The sequence below is a fragment of the Macaca fascicularis genome, chromosome 16 (genome assembly GCF_037993035.2).
Source record: "Macaca fascicularis isolate 582-1 chromosome 16, T2T-MFA8v1.1".
In the NCBI taxonomy this organism is placed as follows: Eukaryota; Metazoa; Chordata; class Mammalia; order Primates; family Cercopithecidae; genus Macaca; species Macaca fascicularis.
In genome coordinates this window covers 58,109,485-58,133,123 of record NC_088390.1, presented here as the reverse complement: position 1 = coordinate 58,133,123, position 23,639 = coordinate 58,109,485, and the positions used below count along the sequence as shown (strand labels likewise).

General features: G+C 53.2%; 4 protein-coding genes and 1 long non-coding RNA gene across 10 annotated transcripts in view; 1 reads left to right on the top strand and 4 right to left on the bottom strand.

Moving 5' to 3' along the window:
- The window catches only part of HOXB3 (homeobox B3), a 41,464-nt gene extending 38,376 nt beyond the window's left edge, over positions 1–3,088 (bottom strand). For all 4 annotated transcript variants that reach the window (XM_045374943.3, XM_065531391.2, XM_045374946.3 and 1 more), the window contains exon 1: positions 2,972–3,088. Coding sequence is in view for 1 of the 4 variants with exons in the window: in XM_065531393.2 (XP_065387465.1) it covers positions 2,972–3,066 (95 nt within the window). In the remaining 3 variants the exon portion in view is untranslated. The remainder of the gene's footprint in view (positions 1–2,971) is intronic.
- Positions 3,089–3,266: 178 nt separating this feature from the next.
- LOC107127803 (uncharacterized) lies at positions 3,267–19,223 on the top strand. 2 transcript variants are annotated; one of them, XR_012425705.1, is made up of 3 exons: positions 3,267–3,436; positions 13,268–13,367; positions 16,748–19,223. It is a non-coding gene; the product is annotated as an uncharacterized lncRNA (long non-coding RNA). The 2 variants fall into 2 exon arrangements; XR_001486014.3 differs by lacking the exon at positions 16,748–19,223 and adding an exon at positions 14,884–15,146.
- On the bottom strand, positions 4,105–7,029 carry HOXB5 (homeobox B5). The gene is made up of 2 exons (XM_045374949.3): positions 5,986–7,029; positions 4,105–5,323 (listed from the first exon to the last, which is right to left on the bottom strand). The coding sequence occupies exons 1-2, from the start codon at positions 6,545–6,547 to the stop codon at positions 5,076–5,078; spliced, it is 810 nt and encodes a 269-aa protein (XP_045230884.1). The 5' UTR covers positions 6,548–7,029; the 3' UTR covers positions 4,105–5,075.
- Positions 8,611–17,812, bottom strand: HOXB6 (homeobox B6). 2 transcript variants are annotated; one of them, XM_005583559.4, is made up of 3 exons: positions 17,301–17,812; positions 10,556–11,080; positions 8,611–9,501 (listed from the first exon to the last, which is right to left on the bottom strand). In XM_005583559.4, the coding sequence occupies exons 2-3, from the start codon at positions 10,968–10,970 to the stop codon at positions 9,242–9,244; spliced, it is 675 nt and encodes a 224-aa protein (XP_005583616.1). In that variant the 5' UTR covers positions 10,971–11,080; positions 17,301–17,812; the 3' UTR covers positions 8,611–9,241. The 2 variants fall into 2 exon arrangements, with proteins under 2 accessions (XP_005583616.1, XP_065387470.1); XM_065531398.2 differs by having other exon boundaries at positions 10,556–11,048.
- Positions 19,224–20,045: 822 nt separating the features above from the next.
- On the bottom strand, positions 20,046–23,478 carry HOXB7 (homeobox B7). Its single transcript, XM_005583572.4, has 2 exons — positions 22,997–23,478; positions 20,046–20,891 (listed from the first exon to the last, which is right to left on the bottom strand). The coding sequence occupies exons 1-2, from the start codon at positions 23,394–23,396 to the stop codon at positions 20,638–20,640; spliced, it is 654 nt and encodes a 217-aa protein (XP_005583629.1). The 5' UTR covers positions 23,397–23,478; the 3' UTR covers positions 20,046–20,637.
- Between the last annotated feature and the right edge of the window lie 161 nt (positions 23,479–23,639).

Here is a 23,639-nt window from a genome sequence, read left to right as displayed (position 1 = left end):
GGGATTCATGTGGAGAGGGTCCTCCAATCTCAACCTCAGAGTCACTTAGGGAGAAATATCCATTCTGCTTCAGGAACCCCCATTTCTCCCTTCCCCTCTCCAAACAGCTCGGTTTCCAGGCGGTGTTAATTAATATGGATGTGTAACCACGCTGCAGCAATCGATAAATCTCACTGTGGGCAGATCTCAGCCTCAAAATCCGATTACTCTGAGAAACTCCAAAAATGGGGAGGATTACCAGTATCCCCTCCCTTAAAAGAGGGGAGCCCATTCTTGCTAGCCCTGTCTTCCAAGATTGACCAGGTTGGTCCCCCAAGCTGAGAAGTCCATGCTGGGGAGACTAGTCCTGGGAAGGGACTGAGTTTGGGGGGTTGTGCTGAGCTTCTGTCTTCTCCATTGCTCTGAATCCTTGGTATGCAAATCCCAGGGATAAAGGAACCAGTCAAGGAAAGGAGCTTCCTCTTGGATATTCCCATTCTGCTCACCAGCCCTCAGAGAATAACTTCTCACAGCCAGGGAAGGGTTAAGTGTCCCTGCCACAGTTATGGAGAGGAAGCCGATGAAATATGGGCAATTGGAACTCCAGGCCCGGCTGGCTTTCCTGTTTACACTTCTTTATACTTCCTCCCACCCATTGGCCTCAGAGAAACAAAACAAATAACCAAATAAAACAAAACAAAAAAAAATCCAAATTGAATTGTCCACTGAGTGGTGGCCAGGCTGGCCTCAAAGGGAAAAGAGAAACTGCAGCCTTAATCTCCAGCTGTCACCTCCTGGGGCCTGCCCCAGGTTGAAGATTTGGCCAGAGGGTATCGGCCTGGCTTGTAGCTCAAGAGGCTGAAGCCTGGACTGGCAGAGAGAAAAAGCAGGTGGGAGAGGAGGGAGAGCAAAGCTCTGGAGAGAGTAGAGCTGCTTTCTTAGAGGGAGATAGCCTGAGGAGGGCAGGAGGAGATGACAGAGGTCTGGGGCAGAGGAGAGAGTTCTTGGCGCCAGAAATCCCTTCACACTTCCCATTGCCTCCCCCAACTTGTCCTGGTTGGGGTTCAGACCAGACTGGGGTTCAGCTTAGGGAGCCTGAAGTGGAGAAGAGGAAAGCCCAGCCTAGGCATCTTCTCCAGGACCCGCTTAGAGCTGGAGGAGACCCTTCAAGGGTTTGGTCACTGAGGTGGAACTGGCACCCCAAGTTGCTCTTTGCCATCCTGCAAAATCCAGCCAGATATACTTAGTAGATGTCAGAGCCTGCAGAACTGACATGAGAGGGGGCGAAGAAACAATTTTTCAGCAGCAGGCCTTGCTATCTGGGGTTTTAGCTTCCAGGAGGGCTTTAAGAAAGGGAAGTATATTAGAGTGAAGCCAGGGGCACAGTAGGAATGGGGTTCCCCTGGAGACCCAGGTCAGACTCTCCCTTGCGGAACTCTTTCTCTGCATGTCTGTCAACTCCGCTGCCTTGTACAGTGGAAGACTGTGGAAGCTGTGCCTCTGGCACTTCTTTATATTTTCAATGGTTCTGGGGATCCTTTGGGAGTCGACCTGTGTCTCCTTTCTAAGGGATACAAATGCCCTCATCATTCTTGGGATGATGTGTCTTCAAACCAGGGTGACTCTGCTTTTAAAGCCTGTTAAGGATCTCCTGTAAGTCAGGCTTGGACAGTGGATAGAGAGCTCAGGGAATAGAGAGTGGCTTCAGGAGAAAGAGGAGAGGGGGAGAATTCCAATGTCCCTTAATGGGAGAAAGGGAGTCTTATGACCCCATCCTTGTCCCAAAGATCAGAAGCCCCTCGAGGTGCCACATATCCAATCCCAGAAACTACCTATGGCAGTTGGTGAGGTGAATCAAGGGATGGCAGGCTGGTGAAAGCAGGAGTGACAGGGTAGTTAGCCCCATAGGTCTTAAATTGGAGGGGGATCAATTTGGTGGGGAAGAGGCCTCTGACTTTTAGAAGGGTGACTTTTCCCTAGAAAATAACAGAACCCCTGGGGATCAAATCCTGAAGTCTCTCTGGTTTATGGTGCCACAAAACAAAGGGGCCTTTGAGGGTGTGCCCGGAAGAGAAGAGGGAAAAAGAGCACCTTTCCTATTTTCTCTTCCAGCTCCTGAACCTATTTCCTCCTGACAGTTGAGGGATTTGTATTCTTGAGCTAATTTTATTTATGGAGGGCATGCCAGAGTTCTACTTAAACACCTAACACCTCTAGGCAAGAGAAGAAGCTCTTCCCTTCCCCCACTCCTGGTTCAGGAATTAGGTTTTGAACTGGGGGGATTGCCCACTCTGTCCGCTCCGTAGTCTGACTTCAGGATCCTACTTTGAGCCAAGGAGAAAGATTAGCTTGAGACCAACAGGCTGAAGGTGGAAGCAAAAGCAGCGCTGTGCTCCCCATCCCAGAGAAGCCTGATGAAGCCAAAGATAACTGGAGGGACCCCTTTTTATGGGCTTCAAAGATCTGAAAGCCAGAGAGCATCCCAGAGCAAGGCAGCCCACAGCAGCCACCTACCCGGTGCTTTTTCTCAGCTCACATGTATCCGGATAAAAGTGCCCAGAGGTGCACCCCCCCACACCTCTGACAAATGAATGTCATAAAGTTTCTTTACTGAGGGTGGGGAAATAGCTGTCTGAAGATATCCAGCAGTGAAGTGGCCCCCCACAACGGCCCCTTCTTTCAGCAATACACACCCCTCCTTCTTGGTCCCTAAATTTCCACTGGCACTGAGGGAGTATGAATCCCCTACACAAACCCTTTTCCCCACAAAGTCAGACACTCCTGCTAGTAAAAATCAGGCACCCCCGACCCATGAGGCCTTATGAAACTGAGAGCACTCATTTCAGGCACACAGTCCCTTAGAACTGGGTGCATAAAACAGGCTAAATTTCCCCCACATCACCCCACAGCCCCAGCTGGAAACAAGTTTTCTTCCCCCAGTCCCAAGTCCCAGAATTGCAAGGGGTAAAAGCGAAAACTGAAAGCGACTTACTGTGGGAATGCTGGCCTGGGCCGCTGCTGCCTTCTGGGCTGGTCCGGCTGCTCCAGGCTGGAAGAGTGCTCACCTACTTCTGCCCCCTTCCCCATCACAGCGAGCAGTTAAAGTGTCACTTAACATTCTGGAGAATGTGAAATATACTGCGCGGTGTCAACTCCCCAAAACCATAAAACTAACTTTATGGACCTCACGTGACTTTCTCGAGCCAGTGAGGGGTATCTGTCTGACTTCTCGGCGATTTTTACGATCTAACTTCGAGATAAAACCCCTATCCATTTGACATCTAAATGTCATAGCGACTTTTGGGATAGTTTGCTATCGACAAAGGGGGACAAAGTCAAGGGGTGAAGGGAAAGGAGGGCCAAGTAGAGCCTCCACGACCCTCGGCTGCCTCCTCACCAGCTCCCCCTCCCCCCAAGTCCAGTAAGAAGTTGGGCCAAGCTGGAAGGGATTGACCGGGTAAGTGTCCAGACTTGACTCTTGCGATCAGGGTGGAGGCTGACTTGGATGGAGGTGGACTGGGCCCTGGCCCTGGGCCAGGCTGAAGGGGGAACCAGGGGTCTTTCTGAAAGGACTCTAACTCCTAATCAAGAGGGAAGATCAGTTGGACCCTTGGAGAGAAGGAGCCCTTGATAAGGGTAGGGAAGGCTGAGGATGAGAGAAATCCTTTGAAATCCAACTGATTTTTTTTTTTTTTTTTTTTTGCTTTAGTTGGTGGCAGAGCTGAATTGGGACTTGCAGTAGGAGACAGGGGGCTGGGCAGGCCTCTACCACTCCCAAAAGGCTAGGAGCCTCCTGCTGAGGACTTAGGCCCAAATTACTTTCCCAGAAGAGTTTTCCAGAGGCTTCCTTGGCCAGCTAATGGAAGACCAGGATGGAGTCTAGTTCAGCCTTTCCCCTGCCCCAGCCCCACATGGGGTTTCTGGGCCTTGGAGTTCCCCAGGCACAAAGGTCTGTTCTCTAGCCCGGGTACTGTTGACCAAGCCAGGGACTTACATGGCTGAGAAGAGCTGTTGGGGAGCAGCCTACTTTTTCTTCCCTGCACCCCAGATCCATTGAGAATGGTGCAGGGTGTGCCTGGGATGGAAGAGGCAGACCCCTCGGAGAAAAGACAAGTGGAAGGGCAATGGAGTGGGGGAAACATTTATTTGACTTCCAGGAAAGCTACAAACAAATACCAAAAGCGAATCACTGAGACAGGCCCCGCAAAGACAGATTTCACATGTAGCACAGCATCCACTCGCTCACTACAAATGGTCTTGGAAGCAAAATGGGTAAGGGAGAGATGGGTCTGACCCAGACTATCCCCATATTTACAAGCTTTGGGCCCTCTAGCCAGACCCATAGATTCACAGAGAAATACACAAGACATTTTGCACTGAGGATCATTTTTGTTTCCGTATACTCCCAGACCAGGCCTTGCGGGGCCTACTCAGGCAGCAGGAACTTAAATCTCACTATCTTTTTTCTTTTTTCTCAATATCATCCCTTTGGTCCTCCCTAGCCCCTTCCCACCCTAGGACCAAGCCCCTAGGAGACTTGGGCCTGGGGAGTGGAGAGAGAGGAGGAGGAGAATGAAAAGAGACTCCATCTCCGAGGCCAGCTCAGCTTGGCCCCACTGCGGCACTACCCCACCTCAACTGCTGCCCCTTGCAGAAGTTTCCAGCTGAAACTCAAAATACAGCGATCATCTTTTTATAAATAAGTTAGAACACAGATGGGGAGGGGAGAGTTCACATTAAACATGCGAATTTCTTTTTTTTTTTTTTTTTTTTTTTCCTGGGGGAAGGACTGCAATCACAGACACAAACATTCAGAAACGCTGGCGGATTTGGGGCAAGCAGAAGGGAGTTGGGAGCATGGAAGGAAAATAATAATAATTATTATTATTATTAACAATAATAACAAGATAACCAGTCCAGGAGAGAGGGCGCCACAGGAAGACCTAAGACCAAACGAAATATCGTAACACAAGGCCGGGGCGAGGCAGGCTTGTGGGAACCGGTCCCCAGCGGGCGGCGGCAGCGCGGGGAGGATTGGAGGGGCCAGGGCTGGGGGTGGCATGGGCTCTTGGGCCGCTGGGCTCCTCTGGGCGGGCTCAGGGCTGGAAGGCGCTGCCGGCTGTAGCCAGGCTCATACTTTTCAGTTTGTTGTCCTTCTTCCACTTCATGCGCCGGTTCTGGAACCAGATCTTGATCTGGCGCTCGGACAGGCAGAGTGCGTGGGCGATCTCGATGCGCCGTCGCCGGGTCAGGTAGCGGTTGAAGTGGAACTCCTTTTCCAGCTCCAGGGTCTGGTAGCGGGTATACGCGGTCCGGGCCCTTTTCCCGTCCGGCCCGGTCATATCTGGAGCAGACAGAGGAAAGCCGCAAGGCAACGTTATTCCGGTTAAGGGAGGGGGCACTGGGTGGGAGGGGGCGGGGGAGCAGGACCCAGGCGTCCAGGCACCCAGCTCACCACAGCTCCAATCTTCTCTACTCCAGATGCCCACATTCAAGCTCGATTTCTGCACCCCTTTCTCCTGCATCTCCCACTTCTGCCGGCAGCTAGTGCGCCCGGCTTTGTCTTTTGCTCGCTCCTAGTGCCTCACCCTTGGCTGGGCTCAGGCGGCCGCTCGCCCCGGGAGGGAGGAGAGCGGTTGCACTTTTGCCCTGGAAAGCTCCTTTTACTGCTCACCCCTTCTTTGCTAGCGGTAGTCTCAAAATTTCAGGGGTAAGCAGGACCCTTCCCCACATTACATGAACCCCATCCTTTATTCTAAAGCTGGTACAGCTGCGCTAATAAAAACCTAAGCCGAAGCTGAAACAAATTATTAAAAATACCCCCCTCTAACAGAGAGACCCTGTTTGGCTCTGTCTACCAAGCTATGAGGCCCCTCTTAGAGACTTCTCCCCCTTGGAAAAATGAATCTATATTTAGGGTAAAGCCAAGCTCTCCTTGTTCCCCCCATCCCACCCCAAAACGCAGAGAAGGAAAGCTGAGAATACAAAAAAGAGAGAGAGAATTACCATGGCTGATGTGAAGCTTCCTCATCCAGGGGAATATCTGCGGAGTCTGCCCCTCGGGCGCGGCTGTGGAGGTGGCCATGGGCTCTGGCTGTGCCCGAGCTAGGCTGGGGCTGCTTAGCTGGCTCGCCGCTTCCTCAGGCTCCGAGGACGCACTGGCCTCGTCTATTTCGGTGAAATTGGCGCTGGAACTGGCTGGGGTCGCCTGGTCGGAGGGGGACGAAGCAGAGGGCTTGGCGCCGTGGCTGTCGCCGTTGGTGCAGGGCAGGGACTCGGGCGAGGACAGGGAGCAGCTCGAAGCCGCTTGCCTGAAGCGGGGCTCCTGGGCGGGCGCGGGGAAGGCGCGCGAGCTCTCGCCCACCGCCCCAAAGTGGCTGGAGGAGGCCGAGGAGCGGTTGACGCTGAGGTCCATCCCATTGTAATTGTAGCCGTAAGAGCCGGTGTGCATGGCAGCGGGATCCCTGTAAGAGCCGCTCAGAGAGCTGCCACTGCCATAATTTAGCAACTGATAGTCCGGGCCATTTGGATAACGCCCCGAGAAGGAGTTTACAAAGTACGAGCTCATTTGGGTGATTTTGGAGGGCTTGATTTGTGGATCGTGGTCGTTATAACCCTGTGCTTCACGATTTATGATGTATTAATGAATTATAGCGATGCACTGTACTTCGTTTTGCTATGTATGCGGCCAAATATGGGGGGGGTTGGAAGGGGGGTGGGGGGGCGTTAGGGAATCACGTGCTTTTGTTGACCAGTCGTAAATTCTCGCTGATGACCTCAAGAGGTAATTCATGCTCTATGGTTACAAATAATGACGATCCGAGAATCGTTAGGGCCGATTCAATGCGAGCCTCCGAGAGAGGGGGAAAAAGGAGAAGGGGGAGAAACAGGGAGAAGGTTGGCGTTGGCCTCTGAGCAGAGCGCGCCACCTCCCGGCGATCGATGGGAGCGCGGGCGGGAGACCGCCATGGCGGCAGCGGCTGCCTTCCTGCCGGCTCCCTGCAGCCGCCGGGAGAGAAAGAAACCCGGCCAAGGCTCAGCCACAGGGTTGAGCCTTTTCGAGCAGGGGTTGGGCTTTTTACCCACTTTCTTGTGGGTGGGGTTAGCCTCTCTATTTGGTTCCTTCTCCCTACATCATCACTGTCGTTATTATTTTAACTTTGGATGAGAAGATCAAAGATTGAGTTGCTTTTCCCTTTCTTGGGCTTTGCAAGTCTCCGAGTTGGAGGCGGAAATGGGGGAAGGGTTGGAAGTTGTGTGTGAAAAACAATTATTGCAACGGGTTTTCCCCGGGAGCTTAGCCCTGCCTGCATGCTGGTGGGGCTGCTGTTGCCGGTCCACAGCCACCAGGCCGAGCCGGCAGGACTGGGCGGGAGGCTTGAAAAACAAGCAGGAGAAGCGCTCACTTCTCCTGGGCCACTTGGAAGTTCGAAATCCCCTTCCTGACCTCCTTGGTGGTCCTTAACCCAGGCGTGGGAAGTGACAGAGCAGGACAGGGACCCCAGAAGCCGAACACAGCTGGGGCTAAGTGGCCTAGTTGCCGAAAAGACCGCAGCGGCCACCGCGTCTGCTGCTTGGGTTTGAGTAGTAACATGTGTCTGAGAGTTTGTAAAGCGGAGCCCCTTCCCCTCGTCCTACGCTATTGCATTCGGAGGCCCCACTCCAGGCCCCTCACTCGCAGCTGGGCAGTTTGAGAATTTGCCTGGTGTCAGCCGCCTTCCCGGAAAAGGGGTTCCAAGGACCCGCATGCTTTGCTGAGCACCCTGGGCGGCCAGAGACCGCCCGCAGCTGGTCCCCTATTAGAAGGGGATTATTTTCTTTAAAAATAATAAAGGAAGCCAGAGGGCGGAGGAATAAAGGAAAACAGTGGCCGCAACTTGCCCTCTGGGTGCCGGTACAAGCAGAGAGAGAATGGGCCATTCCCGGTTGAGAGGATGACACTAAATGCCCCATCACCTGGCCTCCTGCCCTGGGGTCTCCAAGGAGCAAGGGAAAGTTGTGCCCTTCGGCCTGTGCCTGGCTGGTGGCTTTACATTCCCCTGCTTGAGGCTGATCTCCTACTTGAGGCTGACCTCCTATTTGAGGTGGGAAGGGGCACCTGGAGCCTTCAGCTACAGGGCGAGAGATACCCAGTGGCCCCGTTTTTTAGTCTCCGGAGCCACAGGCCAGGAGCGGAGGGCCAAGGCTGGCAAAAAAACCTGGCCATGTGGACGGGCCAAAGGCCAGGGGTCTCTGCGAAGGTGAGCACAGGAAAGTGCTGCAGAGGCCCCCAGACTCGATGGCTCCGTCTCCGCAAGAGAGCTTTAGGGGCCTCAGTGGCTCCCTTAGTGCTGTGGACACAGGAGGAGAGGCTAGAGAATGAGAGGGAAACAGCCCCTCTCCATCCCCCAAGTCTGCTCGGGGAGAGGCGGCTGTGAGCCTCAGCACCAGGGAAACGCAGCGCTGGGGCCTGGGCAGGACTGATCGCTCCAGCCTTTATCTCAGCTGTAACTTCCCAGTCGAACAGGGCTCGCTTCAGCGGGCCAGGGCTCTCGCTTTTGCTGAAGAATTCTGGCTCAAGACAGATGGAGAGGCTGGGGGTTGAGGGAAGAGTGAAAAACGGCAGGGGAGGATTGGAGGTGACCCAGCGTCGAGTTTTCACATCTTTATTATTGTTATTATTATTATTATCATCATCATCGAAGTATTTCACGTCCCGAGCTAAGACAAGACTACAAACACAACACATAGAAAATTAATAAAATAGAACTTTGTTTTCTTCTGAGGCTCCTCTTCTTACTTCTAGGTAGTATGTGCTCCTTCCAGTGGCTTTGGGGAGGGGGTGGGAGAGACGACAGGTCTGGGATCAGGGAGTCTTCAAGGCCTCCGCTGAGGGGACAGCGAATCTACCATTGAACCGTGCATGGGGGACATGGACGAAATGAGACGCGACAGGGACAAGAGCATTTTGCTCTGCTTCCAGGAAACATCAAGTGAGTCCGATCCTCAGTTCTCACCAGGAAGCCTGATCAGGCTGAGGCGAGTTCCTCGGGAAGGAAGGGCGCGCAGGGTGCTGGGTGGGCTCGAGTAGTGAGGCCTCAGAGCACCCACCGGGAGCTGTGCGGGCGGGGGCGTCCAGGAGAGAGCTGGGCCTCGCCTGTCGTGCGCTGGAGAGCAGGTCTCCTGGCTCCCCCACCCGAGAGCCTTCCTTCCCGGGTCTCTCCGACCCTCTCGGCTCCCCACAGGCCTTTCCCCTCGCGTCCTCCCTCCCTTTCCAGCACCTTCACTCGGCCGGTTTTTCTTCCTCCTCCTCGGCACTGAGCTGAGACGCGCTGAGCAGTTTGCTCTCCTTTTTCCACTTCATGCGTCGGTTCTGGAACCATATCTTGATCTGCCGCTCAGTCAGGCACAGGGCGTGCGCGATCTCGATGCGCCGCCGCCGCGTCAGGTAGCGATTGTAGTGAAACTCCTTCTCCAGCTCCAGCGTCTGGTAACGCGTGTATGTCTGGCGGCCTCGCCGGCCACTGGGCCCAAAGGAGGAACCTGTTACGCAGAGTGGAGATGCTGAGGCCTGGGGTCACCGGGCCCAGGGCCCCCTCCCCTAGTCGACCCTCGAACACAGACTCCAGCCAGTACAGGGATACCCTCCACTCTGCCGGTTCCCTTCCCCCCTTTCGCACTCCTCCAGCGCCCCCTCCAGATTCCCTCCTGGTCTCCTAGGCCTGTGCCGTCAGTCTAGATGGGGGAAGGGAGGAGCAGTTTGAACTCCCACCTGAGCCTGGGGGGAGGGGCTGGTCAGGTGTGTCTCTTCCTAGTTGCATCTTGTCTTTCCCTGGCTTTCCATCCATCTTTCTCCCCAACCCCCATTCCGCCAACCCAGTGATAAATCCAGGCCCTTAATCCGTAATGACGTAGATCGATCCATAGTCCACATTAACGGCTCCTCACTTTCGAGTCCGGCTAATGGACATCAGTTGGGACTTAAGGCCAACAAATAATCCAACCTGAGACCCCGCGCCTGTTTCTTCCTCTCTCGCTCCGCCTGCTCCCTCTCTCTTCCTTCCCCTTATTCCTCCTCCCTCCTCTGATTACCACTCCTTTCCTGGTGCCTCATCTTGCCCCAGCCCCCCACCCTCAGGGAAACACAGTCCCAGTCAGACTCAACTCTTCCTCTTCAGCGTCACCTCCTACCCCCTTGCATGACGCACTCCGTTTTTAATGGAGCCGTCTTTGGTTGGGGAACCCTACCAGGGCTGGGAGAGGGGGGCTGGGGGCGCAAAGTAAAGCCAAGCCCGTGATTGCGGGCCCCTGCTCCCTTTCCTGTCCTGGAACCCCGGCTCTGGCCAGGGGCCCCAGGAGAGCACACTCGCTCCTCATTACTCCCAGTGCGGCTGAGACTTTGCAAACTTTGTAACTCCTGCCTAATAGGAGACACAGCGAGAGATCCCGGGCAGGCACCCAATCTTCTTCTATCTTCTAACTGAGATGCCCACCCAGCACCCTGTGGGAGATTGGGGCAGGGGGCGCTCACTAGTTCTGTGTCCCGGGGTGGGGGCCCAGGGGAGTCAGGGCTACGGCGACGGGAAGTCTCACTCACTGTTGCACGAATTCATCCGCTGCATCCACGGATAGACCGGAGTGGAGCACTTCTGCTCTTCTGTCTCGCCGAACACGCTCTTGTCCTGCGCGCAGTCCGACTTCCGCGGCTCGGGGTGGAACGGGGGCGGCTCTTCGGCGCCCGAGAGTGCGCAGGCCGACTCCTTCTCGCGGTAGAAGGCCGGCGCCGGCCCGTAGTCGCAGGGCGCCGCTCGGCCGTAGCCACCGCCCGCCGGCGGGTAATAGGAGGAAGTGGCAAAGCCCTTGTCCTGGCCCGGCCCTGGCCCATAGGGCGCGGGGTAATGCCTCAGCGGGTCCGCATAGCCCGACGAGTAGAGCGGTAGCTGGCCCAGGAAGGACTCCTGCCCGCTGGCCAGAGTGACGGGGAAGGTGGAGTTCACGAAATAGGAACTCATTGGGAGGGGAGGCGCGCGCGGCCGCTGCTGCTCCGCCGGGTTTATGATTTGTTGTGTTTTATAGTCCGAGCGCCGCGCCTATTAGTAGTATATCCGAGATTGGGTTTTAGCTGAGGGGGGATGGCGAGGTGCCAGTGAGGGCCAGAAGGAAATACAACCATCTGATCCAACACTGACCAATGGCAGAGGCAGGAATTGTCAAATAGCACCCAGGAGGAGCGCAGCCCGCACGAGGGACCCGCGCACAAACCTATCAACCTTTTTTTTCCTCCTTCTCCTTCGCCTTTCTCTCTCTCTCTCCCCAACAACACAGCGCGTCCTGTTCCACCTACGTAGGATCTGTGAAACAGGCTCTGTGCCTTTGAGGGAGGAGGGAGCGTTTAGATTGAGACCACCCCACTCCTGGGTGATTAAATAAATATATCTCTCCCCCACCCCACGCAGGATTGGAAAAAGTTAATTGTGTTTTCAGAAAAGTTAACCCCTGCGTTGCTTGGGCCCCTTCTCTCCAGGGAGGGGTGGGTACATGTCTCCGAATCTCCTTGAGAGAGAACTAAAGAAGATTTGTTTCTAGGGTTTTGTGTCGGTAGAAGGTGAGAAGAGTTCTCCGCTAAGACAAGCAAAGAAGAAACACCCTCCTCCCCAGGTTTTGAACATCGTTCTTCCTGTTTATCAGATCTGATCTCTCTCCTCCAAGCCTCGGGTTATTGTTCCTGCTTCTCCACAACCCTTCTGTTCTGAGGGGGCAGGCCAGATCCCACTGCCTAGAAGACCCAGAAGAGGAGGAGCTGGCAGGAGGGACTGAGCCCAAGCTTCCCCTTCTGGCTCTGTGGCTAGACTAGGAGCTTCTTGGAAGGTGGCGATGGGGGCGGCTACCCAAAACATTCTGCCTGGTTCTTGTATGCAGCTTCTCACTCCTGGCAGGGGAAGGGGCACTGGGGAAAGCGACTAACCCTCTTCTCACTTAGCGATATGGAGTGAAGGAGTGAGGGGTATCCCTCAGCCTAGGCGGCTTTATTTGTCTGACCTCTATCCTGCCTGCAACCCTCACACCGGTACCCTCTGCAATCCCAAAAGACTTAAGAATAGCCTGGGCTATAGGATTTTCAGGAATCAAGTATGTCCCTATAAATCTGGGCACAAGGAAGAAATCATTCTTCTTCCAGTTGTGGGCTTCAAACCCTCCTGATAGTTGAGGCAGTCAGAGACCACTGGGAAGAAAGGCACCCTCACTCTTCTTCCAAGTCTCTGTAGGAGCTGCCAGTTCTTTTTGAAATTATTTTTTTCCCAAGACTTGGTTTTTGCTTTAGTTTGATAGTGATAGAAGGGCATTTGCGTTCTCTTGGGGACTCAGCAGGCAGCTTCCAGCCATCAGCCAGCATTCCCTCTCCCTTCTGTCTGTGTCTCAGCATCGCTACAATTCCCTCCCACACCCCATGTTCATATCATCAGCTTTGCTGCCTTACAAATTTGGGTGTGTGAGAGAATGTGTATCTCTGGCTCTTTCATCCAAGGAAAATGAGCATTGAGTCCAGGCTGGGAGACAGGGCCACAGAGCATTTCCAACATTCTAATATGCATACACAGGCCACATAGTGAAGGGTGACAACCTTCACACCTGGGGACAAGAAGGGGCCAGGGCATGGAACAAAGTCAGATGTCAGGCCAGGCTGACCCTCCTCTGCCTTGTCCTTCCTTTGAGCTCCTTTTTCTGGCCAAGTTCTCCACACTGAAGATGGAACAAGACACTAGGGAAGGTGGTAGAGGACTGAGCTTAGATGACCAAGGGTGAGAACTTATTTGGTTGCAACATGGTCTCCAAGGCTCTCTGAACTCAGGGCAACTTCTAGGCTGTACCTTAATGGCAAAATGGCCATCCCTGGATGTCCCTCCAATCACTTCCTAACCTGACTCTATGGGAGTTTTTGATAAGCATTTAAGAAAACAAATTTAAACCCCCTGATCATGAAGAAGGATAAATATTCCAAACCTAGCTACGGTTGGGCTCGCTTCTAGAGAGGACTAGGGGCCATTTGAACAGGGGGAAAAAAAGTGGGAGAGAGGGCTTGCATGCACCTCCCTCCCTGCTGCTGAGGCTGAGCCCTGGGCCTCAGCCTTCCGTGCCTCCTCCTGGCCCAACAATGTCCCCATCCTAGCACTAAATAGTGTGATTTTCTCAGTGGAGTCTGAACAAAATAAGATCTGGTGAGGAAGGGAGCATTTCCCTGTGTCAAAAGCAGGAAAATAATTGCCCTATCTTTAGAATCACAGCCCCCAAATTTACCTCACCTCTGCAGGTTGCTTGTCTGGAGATGGAGCCACTACGGGCAGGGCCTGGGCGCCTGGAGTCGGGCATGAAAGGAAATAGCGCCTCATCGCTCTTATCTAAGCCCAGAGGTATTTATGAGCGTTTATTCGTCTGATCCGTTTGTTTGGGAAAAAGAGCAGGCGGGCAGGGCGGGCCAGAGACCGACTCCTTTCTGGAGCCAGATCCCTACGAATCTGTCTGTGGTTCGGTCCACCGCCCTCTGTCTGTCTCCATGGGGGAATATGTAAATACACAGCGGGCTCAGCCATCCGCCAGTCTGGGGTGTCTCTCCCTGCCTCAACGAGGAAGTGTGTGTTCAGAGAGATGGATAGAAGTGTGTACCAATTCTTGAGTACATAACAGAGGGATTGCACAGATACCCCACAGGCAGGATTTATAATTGTAATTTTCTATGCTGTGAGTCTGCAGTCCTGTGGGCAAGCTAACACATTCCAGCTCCCAGGAAAATGTTTCCTAAGTTGTGTTCAGTTCAGGAGAAAAATTCTTGATAGGTAACCTCAGGAGGGATATTTGCCTCTATGTGTGTGTGTGTGTGTGTGGTGTGTGGGGGGGGTGCTGAGACATTGTCCAGGCTTCTGATTTCCTCTAAGCTATAAGGCCCTCTCCCTCAGCATTTTGGGGGTGATGAGCACCTTCCCCCACTACTCCCAACTTTGGCTGGGGTGGGGTGGAATGAAAATAATTCAACTCAATTCTCACCCTGGACTCTGTTTCTCTGGGTTTGGGGAACATAAATAAATGTTCCCAGGGGTACTGAGTGATCACTCCCATAGGTTGAGGAAGGCTCTTTAGATGAGACACTTTGCCCTAAAATTGGTCCGTCCAAATCAAAGTACAAAGACTTCATTTTCATTATGCAAATGAGCGGCATCCTCTTTGATCTTTAGGGGGAGTGAGCAGTAGCGCTGAGCCCATTCTCCCGGTTTCCTACCCGCACCCAGGGCGCAACCTAAAGGCCCTGAAGTGTTTCAGTACCATGTACCAGCTTGACTTCTCTACATGTCTTTTGGATTGTCCAAAAGTAAAACAATCTCCGAGGGGCCAAGGACCTTCTAGGGCTGGCTCCGTGGGGGCCTCCTATAGAGCACCTCTCTGAGCCGGGCCATATAGCCACCAGAAAGTCACTCTCGCTGCAGAAAAGATGAAAAGAGCTGCTCCAGAGGCGCCAAAAGCGGGTGGGGGCCGCAGCCACAGTGTTTGTCCCCAGCACCACCAGGCACCTTAACCTCATCAGCTCCTCTAGCCCTGGGCCAGACTCTGAGAACACCTTGATCTGACTGGCACCGCAGGCAATTTCCTGGAACCCCACCCCCACCCAGGAATGGGACCACAGCACCTTTAAAGGAACTGCCAGAGCTTCCTCCTACGGCTTGAAAGCCCAAGCTAATCAGTAACCCGTGAGACAGGGGCCAATATTCAAACGCTGCAGCAGAGGCGCATAGCCTAGCCCTGGCCACCCCCTCTTGGGAAGGTGGTCGAGTTAAGCTGGTGTGAAGGGTCCAACAGGAACAGAAATTACGACGGTGTGGTTCCTTAATGATTTGGCCCCAGTCCACTACCAAATTTTTCCCAAATCATATTTAGGTCGACTTCGCTTGAAAAGATCGAGAATGGGGGAGGGGATTGACACTCACTTGCAGACATCAACAGTTTCCAGAAAACTCCGTTCAATTCCTTCACCACGAACCCACCAACCAAGGAACTGGCGAGACCCACCAGCCAACCAGGAGAACACAGACCCGGTTTGTCTTTTGACAACCGAGTGGAACTGCCGGGGCCGGCGCCTGCCCTGCGGGTCCCCTCCCTTGGCAGAGAAGAAAACCAAATAAACCTTGAACAGCCTTGGCTTCGGGTGTCTCAAGCTGCCTCATCCTCTCCCGCGCCTTGGTGGGGTGGGAGTGGGGTGGGGATGGCGGTGGGGGTCTTGTCCCTGATCCCTCTACTCTTTGATTCAGGGCCCCTGCCCGCTGGAAGCAGAATTAGACATTCTAAAATATGCCCTAGAGGAAGCCGCTTCCCCTGCCAGCCGCCAGGTTTGGGGCTGGGATGGGCGGAGACTGGGGGAGTGGGAAATTGGGGATGATGGGTGGAGGAGAGACTTCTCTAACCCACACCGGGGAACCAAGATCCAGCTGAGAGCGTCGGCGTGGGCCCGAAATCCCCCGAATCCCGTGGACCCTGCGCGACCGGGTTTCCAGGCGTCGGGGGCACCGCTGGACAGTGTCGCGGGGCTTGCGGCGCCTAAGCCGCTTGTCTCCGAACGGACGGTAGATGGCAGCAAACCGCATAATTTGGGTCACAGCGCACTGTCTAAGGGAGGATTTATAACCCTCCAAGACTACAGGAGAAAAAGACCTTTAGTATGGGTGGGTTTGGGAAATTTTTCCCTTGAGAATAGGCCCCGAGTGCCGTGGGTGCTGGCGGAGAACTCTCGCTACGAAGCCCAGCGGTCCCTCCGGGCTCTCAGGCTGGGCCTGAACCTAGGGCATCTACCCGGGGCCACAGAGCTGCCTCTTTCGTGCCACAAGTGGCCGCGTCGTCCCTCTCCTAGCTTAGGACTGGGATAATAAATATATCCCCACTTCCAAAACGCCCCAGACCCTATAACTCCGGGGCAACCAGAGGCCCGAGGCTGAAAGCCCTGCATCTGGTCTTAAGAAAGAGAAAAGCAATTACATGTTCATGCACACCTAACTAAAAATCACAATCTCTCCTGCCCTGCACAGCCAACATCACTTATCTCTTGGCTGGAAGCTTCCCCAGAAACTCCCTTACCTCATTTTAAAGTACTTGCCTCAAGGCTGGCACCTACTTCCACCCCACCAGCCACTTTAGGAATCTCTGTCTCCTGCCCAATGGTTCTCTGCCCTCCCCACCCTCTAGAAGGCCTGACTGAGGGATAAAATTGGACACCCGAGGGACGGGACTGTCTGAGCTCAGTGCCAGTTAGCTTTTCAGTTTAGACGCCGCTAGGTCCCATAATTGGATTTTCTTTTTATTTTCTTCTTTCATTTCTTTCTTTTTTATTTTTATTTATAAGCCTAAAACAAAAATGCACTTAATGGCTTCTTCACAATCACCACGTCTGGACCCAGGAAAGTTTGAAATGTTATCATATCAGACATACACATGGCAATTTTTTCCTCCATCGAAATCCACACATCCCATACCAATACAACGCAAGTAATAGAATCAATATCGTGCAGAAACCAACAGCTGTAACCTACCGCATTAAAACCACAAAACTGTCTCCCTGCAGAGCGAGGCTCCCTCCTGCCGGAGTGGCGAGATACTTGGGCATTCTGGGGCAGGCTTCCTGGTGGGTGTGTGTGTGGGGGGGTCTCTCTCGTTTTTGGTGTCTCCACCCACAGCCCTTTAATTTCAAAAATGTCTCCGAAGGGAGATAGTGAACATTTCTCTGTGAATTGTCTTTTCTGTGTTTCTCTAGCCGTTTCCTCTCCCTCGCCGGCCTCGGCGGAGATTCCAGGCCCTATAGAGACCAGGACGTCCCTTAACGCCACCGCCCCACATGCCAATGCTTCTGGGAACCCAGCGATATCCGCACCAGGCAAGATAACTGCGCGGAGGCAATAGCCAGAGGCCGGGACAAGGGAGGGATGGCAGGAGGGGGAGGGGGCAAGCCCACGGGGGCCATAACGACTGGCTTCTTTAGGTGCCACTGAAGTCCAGATACACCCCCATCCTCTCTTTCGCTGCCCCCTTGCTTGAGTCTCTCCTCCAAGCTTAAGAAGGCGACTTAGAGCTGATCTCCTGGCCCTCTTTTGATTCCTCTTCCCGCTTTCCCTGCCTTGGCTCCCCCTCCAGGAAGCAGCCACCCCTCTCTCCACCACCGAATTTCCTGGGAAGCTTTTCCCTGCAGCGCCCAGAGATGGGGTTCAGCCCCGTCTTGGAGCGGGGGAGGAGGGAGAAAAACCCAAGCCCCACCCCCCCACACACAAAAGCGATGCAAAAGAACAAGAAAATTGTAGAATCTCCCTTACCTTTGCAGACCTTGGGATTTTTTTTCCCCTCCGGATTGAAAGGAATGGGTAGGGAGGAAAGAAGGAGTATTCAGTTTCTTCTTCAGCTTCCAGATAATATTGTCCCAACGTGAGAGCCGTTGCCTCCCCTTCTCTGACTTGGGAGAGAGGGTGTTTCATTTTTCTGACATTTGCATAGAAAACGGAGTAAGTTCTGGCTTTGAAAAATAGTATCGGGCTGCGGTCCTGGGCAGATTGTCCATTTACCTTCCATGGTGACTAAAATCCCAGATCAGTGAGAAAATTAACTTAGGAATCAAAATTATTTTTGGTTCTCTCTTTGTGTAATTCCCACCCCTCCTTCTCTCCCTCTCCCTCTTGCGCGCTCTCTCTCTCTTTTCTCCTCACCCCCCTCTCTCGTCCTCTCTCTCTTTTGCTGTATCGAGCTGATACTGAAGTATAAAAATATCAAGAGGCTGGAGCCCTGAAGGACGACAGTGCTCCGACCTAGGTGTGGTGTCCAAAAGAATGCTGCATTATAACCACCAGGGAAATGATAAAAAGTTCATGTTCACGATCGCCCGGCCACATGACCGGCGCCGGCCAATCGCTGGATTCAACCACTCATAAACTTCTATCACAAAGTTGTAAATTTTCATAAAACAACAAGGAATTTATTGCATTTCTTCATGGCTGCTCCACCAGCAACCCTTTTCTCGGTCGCCATCTTCTTTTCTTCTCCTTCTCTCTTTTTGGGGAAACCCCAATCTGAGAAGGGGTGAGATTTGGGGGGGCAGGGAATCAGAGTGGAGAAGCCATAACCATACAGCTGGGAAGGGGGTTCTTTTCCGAACCTCCCTATTTTCCACAGAAGCTCTGCTCCCTCTTCGAGTAAAAGTCTACCCCAAATCCTCTGCATAGGGACTGTTCTGAGACAATTTTGGGGTGAGGCAGGAGCAGGAGCCGGTGCCTAGAGTAGACACCTTCATAAGGGCAAAATGAAAGCTTCAGTGTCCCCTTTCCCCCTCTGAACTGGCCCCCTCATTGCTAGCCCTGTAGATGGCAGGACCCCCACCTGTGAGGTTTGCGGCATTGCAGGCATGGGGGCCTTAAATCCCCTAGGGCTTAGTGTTTGCCCCAGAAGGAGAAGTGGCCTGGATGGGGGCCAAGGCAGATAGTCAGATTCTCCCCTCCGCAACCCAGAAACTGGGGGAGGGTAAACCCGGATCCTGGCTTCTCCCGCCCAAATGCAGCCAAGTCCAGGTTCCCTTTGACAGCCCATGCGCTCTCCAGGGCGTTACGTGGTCATTAATGGGGGAAACCGCAGGTTTAGAAGCATTTTACATACAAATTCAAATTAAACAGATTATCCTAAAACCAACTCCCCTCCCTTTTTCTGTCCAAAGTCTGTTTAAATTTAAACAATCCAGGGTTTGTAATCGAATAAATGCTAAAAATCATTTCAGCGGGTCTAGCTGCATAGACACCATCCTCTAAGTTTTGGTCCTGCAATCAGCGGGTGTTTGGAAGCAAAAAACAAAATAAAAATTCAGCCCGGGTTTCTCAGGTCCCCTGAAATAACCCCGTCTTTCAAGTTGACCTACCAATGCCCAAATTGAGGAAACGAAATAACCTCTCCCCACATATTTTTCCCCCTCTCTCTATGTGCTGCGGAGATGGTTCCAGGCTGCTAGCGGCGGCTCAGAGAGCGGGCGGAGAGGCGCGGAGGAAGCCCCGGGCGTGGCTCGGCCAGGCTCCGAGAGCGGCCGGGATGCGGCCACACCAGCCTGGTAAACTCGCACTGCTCAGGATCTTGCTCCCGGACTCATTCCCTTCCCCACCCCCCATTTTAAAGTTTTATTTCGGTCGTCTGTGTCAATTTAGAACGAGATAAATTAAGACAAAGGAAAGTAAAATAAATCGAAATAAAATAAAAGAATAGCTCTTGCCGAAAATGTTTGCCGTGCAAGCAAGAAGCTGTGAGCGCCCTAGCTGGAGGCTGCTCTGCACCGACTGAGAGGCCTCTACTCCAGGGCCTGGCCTCTACCCAACGCCACCCAAGAAGCCAGAGTGGATTTGGGTGTTCATTTTCCCTTTCTTTCCACTATTCCTTCATATGGGGCCTAGCAGCTTGGATTTCAGCTCCGTCTTTGTGCCTGGGCTGCAGCCCAGATCCAGATCCTGCAGCTTGGTTTCCAGGCCTGAATGAGGAAGCGGGTTTGTGAAATTGTGAGGTTTTTGTTTTGTTGTTTTGTGAGCATGTGTGACTAAGCATGTGGGCTCCTGAATGCGTTTACTTGGGGGCAAATGTGAATCTGTGTTTATAAGCCAATGTGTGAATGTACGTTGGTATCAATGTGTCTGCGATTGTGAATGTTTACTGGTGAGCGTGTGGGAACATGAATGCATATGTTCTGGGCGTGGATTTGGTGTTATGTGAATGCCTGTATGTTTATTTGTTAACATATGGATAGGAGTGTTTGTGACTGTGACAGTGTGTATCTGATGTCAGCCTGTAACACATGTGACAGTGCATCATATAAGTCAATATGTGTAAAAGCGTGTAAAGGGAATGCATGAGTGCAATATCGGGGTTCACTAGTTGGCAGCCCCCCAGAGCAGGAGGCACCACCAAGAAAAAGAACAAACTCAGCACAGAAATGAACCTGCATCAGAAGTCAGAGCCAAGGGGCTCTGGGAAGCTTACTCATCGCTAACGCTGAGCCCCTTCCCAGCTTTAGGAAGACACAGAAGATAAGGCATCTGTTTATTTTTAATTGGGTTTTATTTTTCCATCCTTTAGATACACATAGAATGTAAAAGGGAGCACAGGGCCGGGGGATGGGGAGCAAGGAGCAGCAGCCAGGCGCTTGGGGAACACGCGAGTGGTAGGTTTTGGGGCTCCCTAAGGCCCCTTGGTGCCACTACTGGGAAGGCAGAGGCTCAGGAGGGCAGGCAACCACAGGGTTAGTCCAGACCCACAGTCCACAATGACAGCATTAAAGAGGGCTTACAAAACAGCAAGATTTTACAAAGACCTTACAATAGCAACATAGAAAAGGGGAGGTAAATTCCAGAAAGCTACAGAACAGGTAGATAATGTCCTTCTCATATTGTACAAAAAAACCAAACCTGACAGACTTTCCTATAGGTAGTATTTTTTCAGTGTTGAAAAACCAAAATTTCACCTTTCTCCTTAAAAAATGTTTTTTAACTCCTTTCATTTAAATAGTTTTTTTTTTTTTTTTTTTTTTTTGTAACTTCCCTATTTGATTTGAGTTTCCTGATTCAGCTCCCAGAGCTGGGCTTCTATTCCTCTCCCTTTCTCATGTCTCTTCCTCTGCCCTTTCTCCGTCCCTCACTCTTCCTCTTCCTCCTCTGCTTCAGCCTTGTCCTGGCTGGTGGTCCAGGGACCAGCGGTCTTGTTCTCCTTTTTCCACTTCATGCGCCGGTTCTGAAACCAAATCTTGATCTGTCTTTCCGTGAGGCAGAGCGCGTGCGCGATCTCGATGCGCCGCCGCCGAGTCAGGTAGCGATTGTAGTGAAATTCTTTCTCCAGCTCCAGGGTCTGGTAGCGAGTGTAGGTCTGGCGGCCTCGTTTGCGGTCAGTTCCTGTGCACAGCATTTAGAGGAAAATCAGTGAGTAAAATCAGTGAGTACGGAAAACGCCAAGATAGTGCCCACCTCTCTTTTAGACCCTGTATGTGATTTGAAGTCGATGGGTGAAGAAGCCCATTTTCCCACTAAACCAAATTCTGGCTTTCCATACCCCAACCCTTACTCCAGCTGCAGTTTCCCCTAATTGCAGAATTTTCTACAGGCTTCTCAAGGCAAACATTCCCATTTTCCATCCAATAAGTCTTTTTCAGCCTGGAGCTTCTGAACCCAGGAAAGTAACCTGCTGGCTCTTAAACAGCTCTGCTCCTAAGGGGTGCAAGTGGGATGAGGGGAGGTTAAATCTCCTTTCACTCTCTGGGATCAAGGACCCTAAACCCCCTCTTTTGAATGCTGATCTGATGGTCTTTCAAGTAGAGACCAACAGAAACCATGCAAGTGACCCTGGAGTGGGGTGCCAGGCCTGGCTTGAGAGCATTTCCCAAGAAGAAAAGGAGACAAAGGGGCCCCAAAGGCCCAGTCTCCCCAACTCATCCCCAGCATGTTGTGGAATGAGAAGGTAAGAATTTGCAGATTTCCTTGGAGCAAACAGTTGGTCTGACAGCAGTGACCCTCTGATGATTCTTTTCCAGTGAGTGGCTAAGCTTCAGCCAGGGCCAGGCTGTCCTGCTTGCCTGCTTGCCTAGACAGCCCAGCTCTTTAAAGCAATCTTTGGGCCTCCAGGAAGGCACAGGGGAAGAGGAGAGACAGTAGCCTGGGATAGGATGGAACATGGAGTATCTGGGTGGTGGGGCTGAAGGGTAGAGGGGAACTTCTGCCTTAGGCCCAGAACACTGAGGAGACTGAAAGAGGTGCTGATGTCAGCCCTCCTGGGAAGGAGTCAGGGGAGGAGGGGCTAGGGGCCCTAGTTTCAAGTCAGATAAAAGCCAAGCTGAAATGCTTATGAGAAGAAAAAGTGGGGCTTTGATAAATCAACTGGAAAGGCAGTTAAACTATGGAGCAGGTAAAGGGGTCTATAACCACCAATACTGATGGTGTGAGAGCCGGGCTCCTTCTGGCCCCTGATCATCACTGGGTTGTGTGCCTCTGACCATGAGTCTTGGGTCTTCTGGACTTTGGGGCTTCATCTGCTTTGAAACAGTGCAGAAAAGGATGTCTGGGTCAGACTTGGCAGGGACTCCATGGAACCTCAGCCTCTTGGGGTTCCTGTAGCAGCTGGCTGGGTGAACTGCACTCCCTAAGTTTTTATTTGGCTCCAGGGAGTCCTAGCCCCTCCCCCAAGAAGAGAGCCACTTATCTGGATTGACACCTCCAAACTTGGCCAGTTCTTTAGGGGTTCCTAGGAGCCCTAGGAAGAGCACCTGAGGAAACCAGCTGCACTCCCATGAAGCCTCTGCCCCTTTCTAGCTCTCCTGTTCCACTCCCCCACCCAAGTTCACTGGGATCAGGAGGCTCATCTCCCTCGGCCTCAGCCCCCTCCCTCCACCTGCCTCTCTAGCTCTGTGTCCCTGGCTGGGTCCTTTTCTCCTCCCGCCAGGCCTCTAGAGCCCACCTCTAATTCTCCTGATGGGAATAATCGGGGAGCGGGGTTGGCTGGAAAGGAAGGGGGAGGGGAGAATTGCTTAGCGCTATGGCCCCCTCCCCCATACCTTATCCGAGCTGGGGCAGTGGGACACACCCAGGGCTGAGATCCTTAGCTGGGAAGGGGGGAGAAGGGGGGAGACCCTAATAGCTATTCTCTGCAAACACCGGCCTTCCTCCGCAAGACAAACGGCCTCGTCTCTAGCCCGTGCCGGCGCTGCTGATAAATATTTAAAGCTAAAAGGCCGAGAGGAAGGGTGGGGGCGGGCTGGGGGCTCGCAGCGCCGTGGTGTCGGCGAAGAGAGATCCGCCGGGAAGCAGAGCAAGCCTGAGAGCACCGAGCAAATATGGGGGCGGGGACGGCCTGCTGGGTCGCGGCCCAGTGGGTGCAGCTTTCCAGGCCGACCTCCGGCTGGAGAGCACTCTGGACGCGGAAAGGGGCGCCCTGCCGGGAAGGGGGCGCCTTCCGGGTAATGTGCCCCGGCCCCTGGGGCTCGGGACAGCTCGGTGCGCGGCGTTACCTGAGCTTCGCATCCAGGGGTAGATCCGGAAGTTACTCTCGGCCGCCAAGTCCGAGTCCCTCTGCTCCTTGGCGCCCGCAGCCTTGGCGGAATCGCCGGGACACACCCCGGAGAGGTTCTGCTCAAAGGGCGCGCAGTGCATGTTGAAGGAACTCGGCTCGAGCCCGTAGCCGGCCGCGTAGACGCCGGCCGCGCTCTGGCCCGCCATGCCCCCCCCGCCGGGGTACAAGCCCTGCATCGAGGCGGCGAAGGAAGCGCCCGAACCCGCTCCATAGCCCGGGCGCTGGGGGTTGGAAGCAAACGCACAAGAAGTTTGTTCGGGGAAGGCTCCGGTAGCGAAAACCGAACTTGAGGCTGGATATTTAGAAAATAAAGCATTCGCATAATACAATGAACTCATAATTTGGCCGGATGATTTGTAGGCAGGGACGTTTTAGTGTCGGTTTTACGAGATTCCTTGATATATTACAGAATTAGAGTCCAGATTTACACCAAAAAGGACCCCCTTTTTCCTCTCCGGACCACGTGACCCCCGCCCACGTGACGTCCCCTCCGCCAATGGCCGGGCCGCCTCCCCACGGCTCCCGGTAATACGGAAAAATTGTGTGGCGTTGGATTTATAAAATATGATCAATAATGAATG

What these genes read in the sequence shown, in the direction of transcription:
- HOXB5 (XM_045374949.3), bottom strand. Translation starts at nt 6,547, where the DNA reads ATGAGCTCGTACTTTGTAAACTCCTTCTCGGGGCGTTATCCAAATGGC. An exon ending in GAAGCTTCACATCAGCCATG is followed by an intron (nt 5,324 to 5,985) that starts GTAATTCTCTCT and finishes TGTCTGCTCCAG; the next exon opens with ATATGACCGGGCCGGACGGG.
- HOXB6 (XM_065531398.2), bottom strand. Translation starts at nt 17,459, where the DNA reads ATGAAACACCCTCTCTCCCAAGTCAGAGAAGGGGAGGCAACGGCTCTC. An exon ending in AAATCCCAAGGTCTGCAAAG is followed by an intron (nt 11,049 to 17,300) that starts GTAAGGGAGATT and finishes TACTACTAATAG; the next exon opens with GCGCGGCGCTCGGACTATAA. An exon ending in GCGGATGAATTCGTGCAACA is followed by an intron (nt 9,502 to 10,555) that starts GTGAGTGAGACT and finishes TCTGCGTAACAG; the next exon opens with GTTCCTCCTTTGGGCCCAGT.
- HOXB7 (XM_005583572.4), bottom strand. Translation starts at nt 23,396, where the DNA reads ATGAGTTCATTGTATTATGCGAATGCTTTATTTTCTAAATATCCAGCC. An exon ending in CCCCTGGATGCGAAGCTCAG is followed by an intron (nt 20,892 to 22,996) that starts GTAACGCCGCGC and finishes TGCTGTGCACAG; the next exon opens with GAACTGACCGCAAACGAGGC.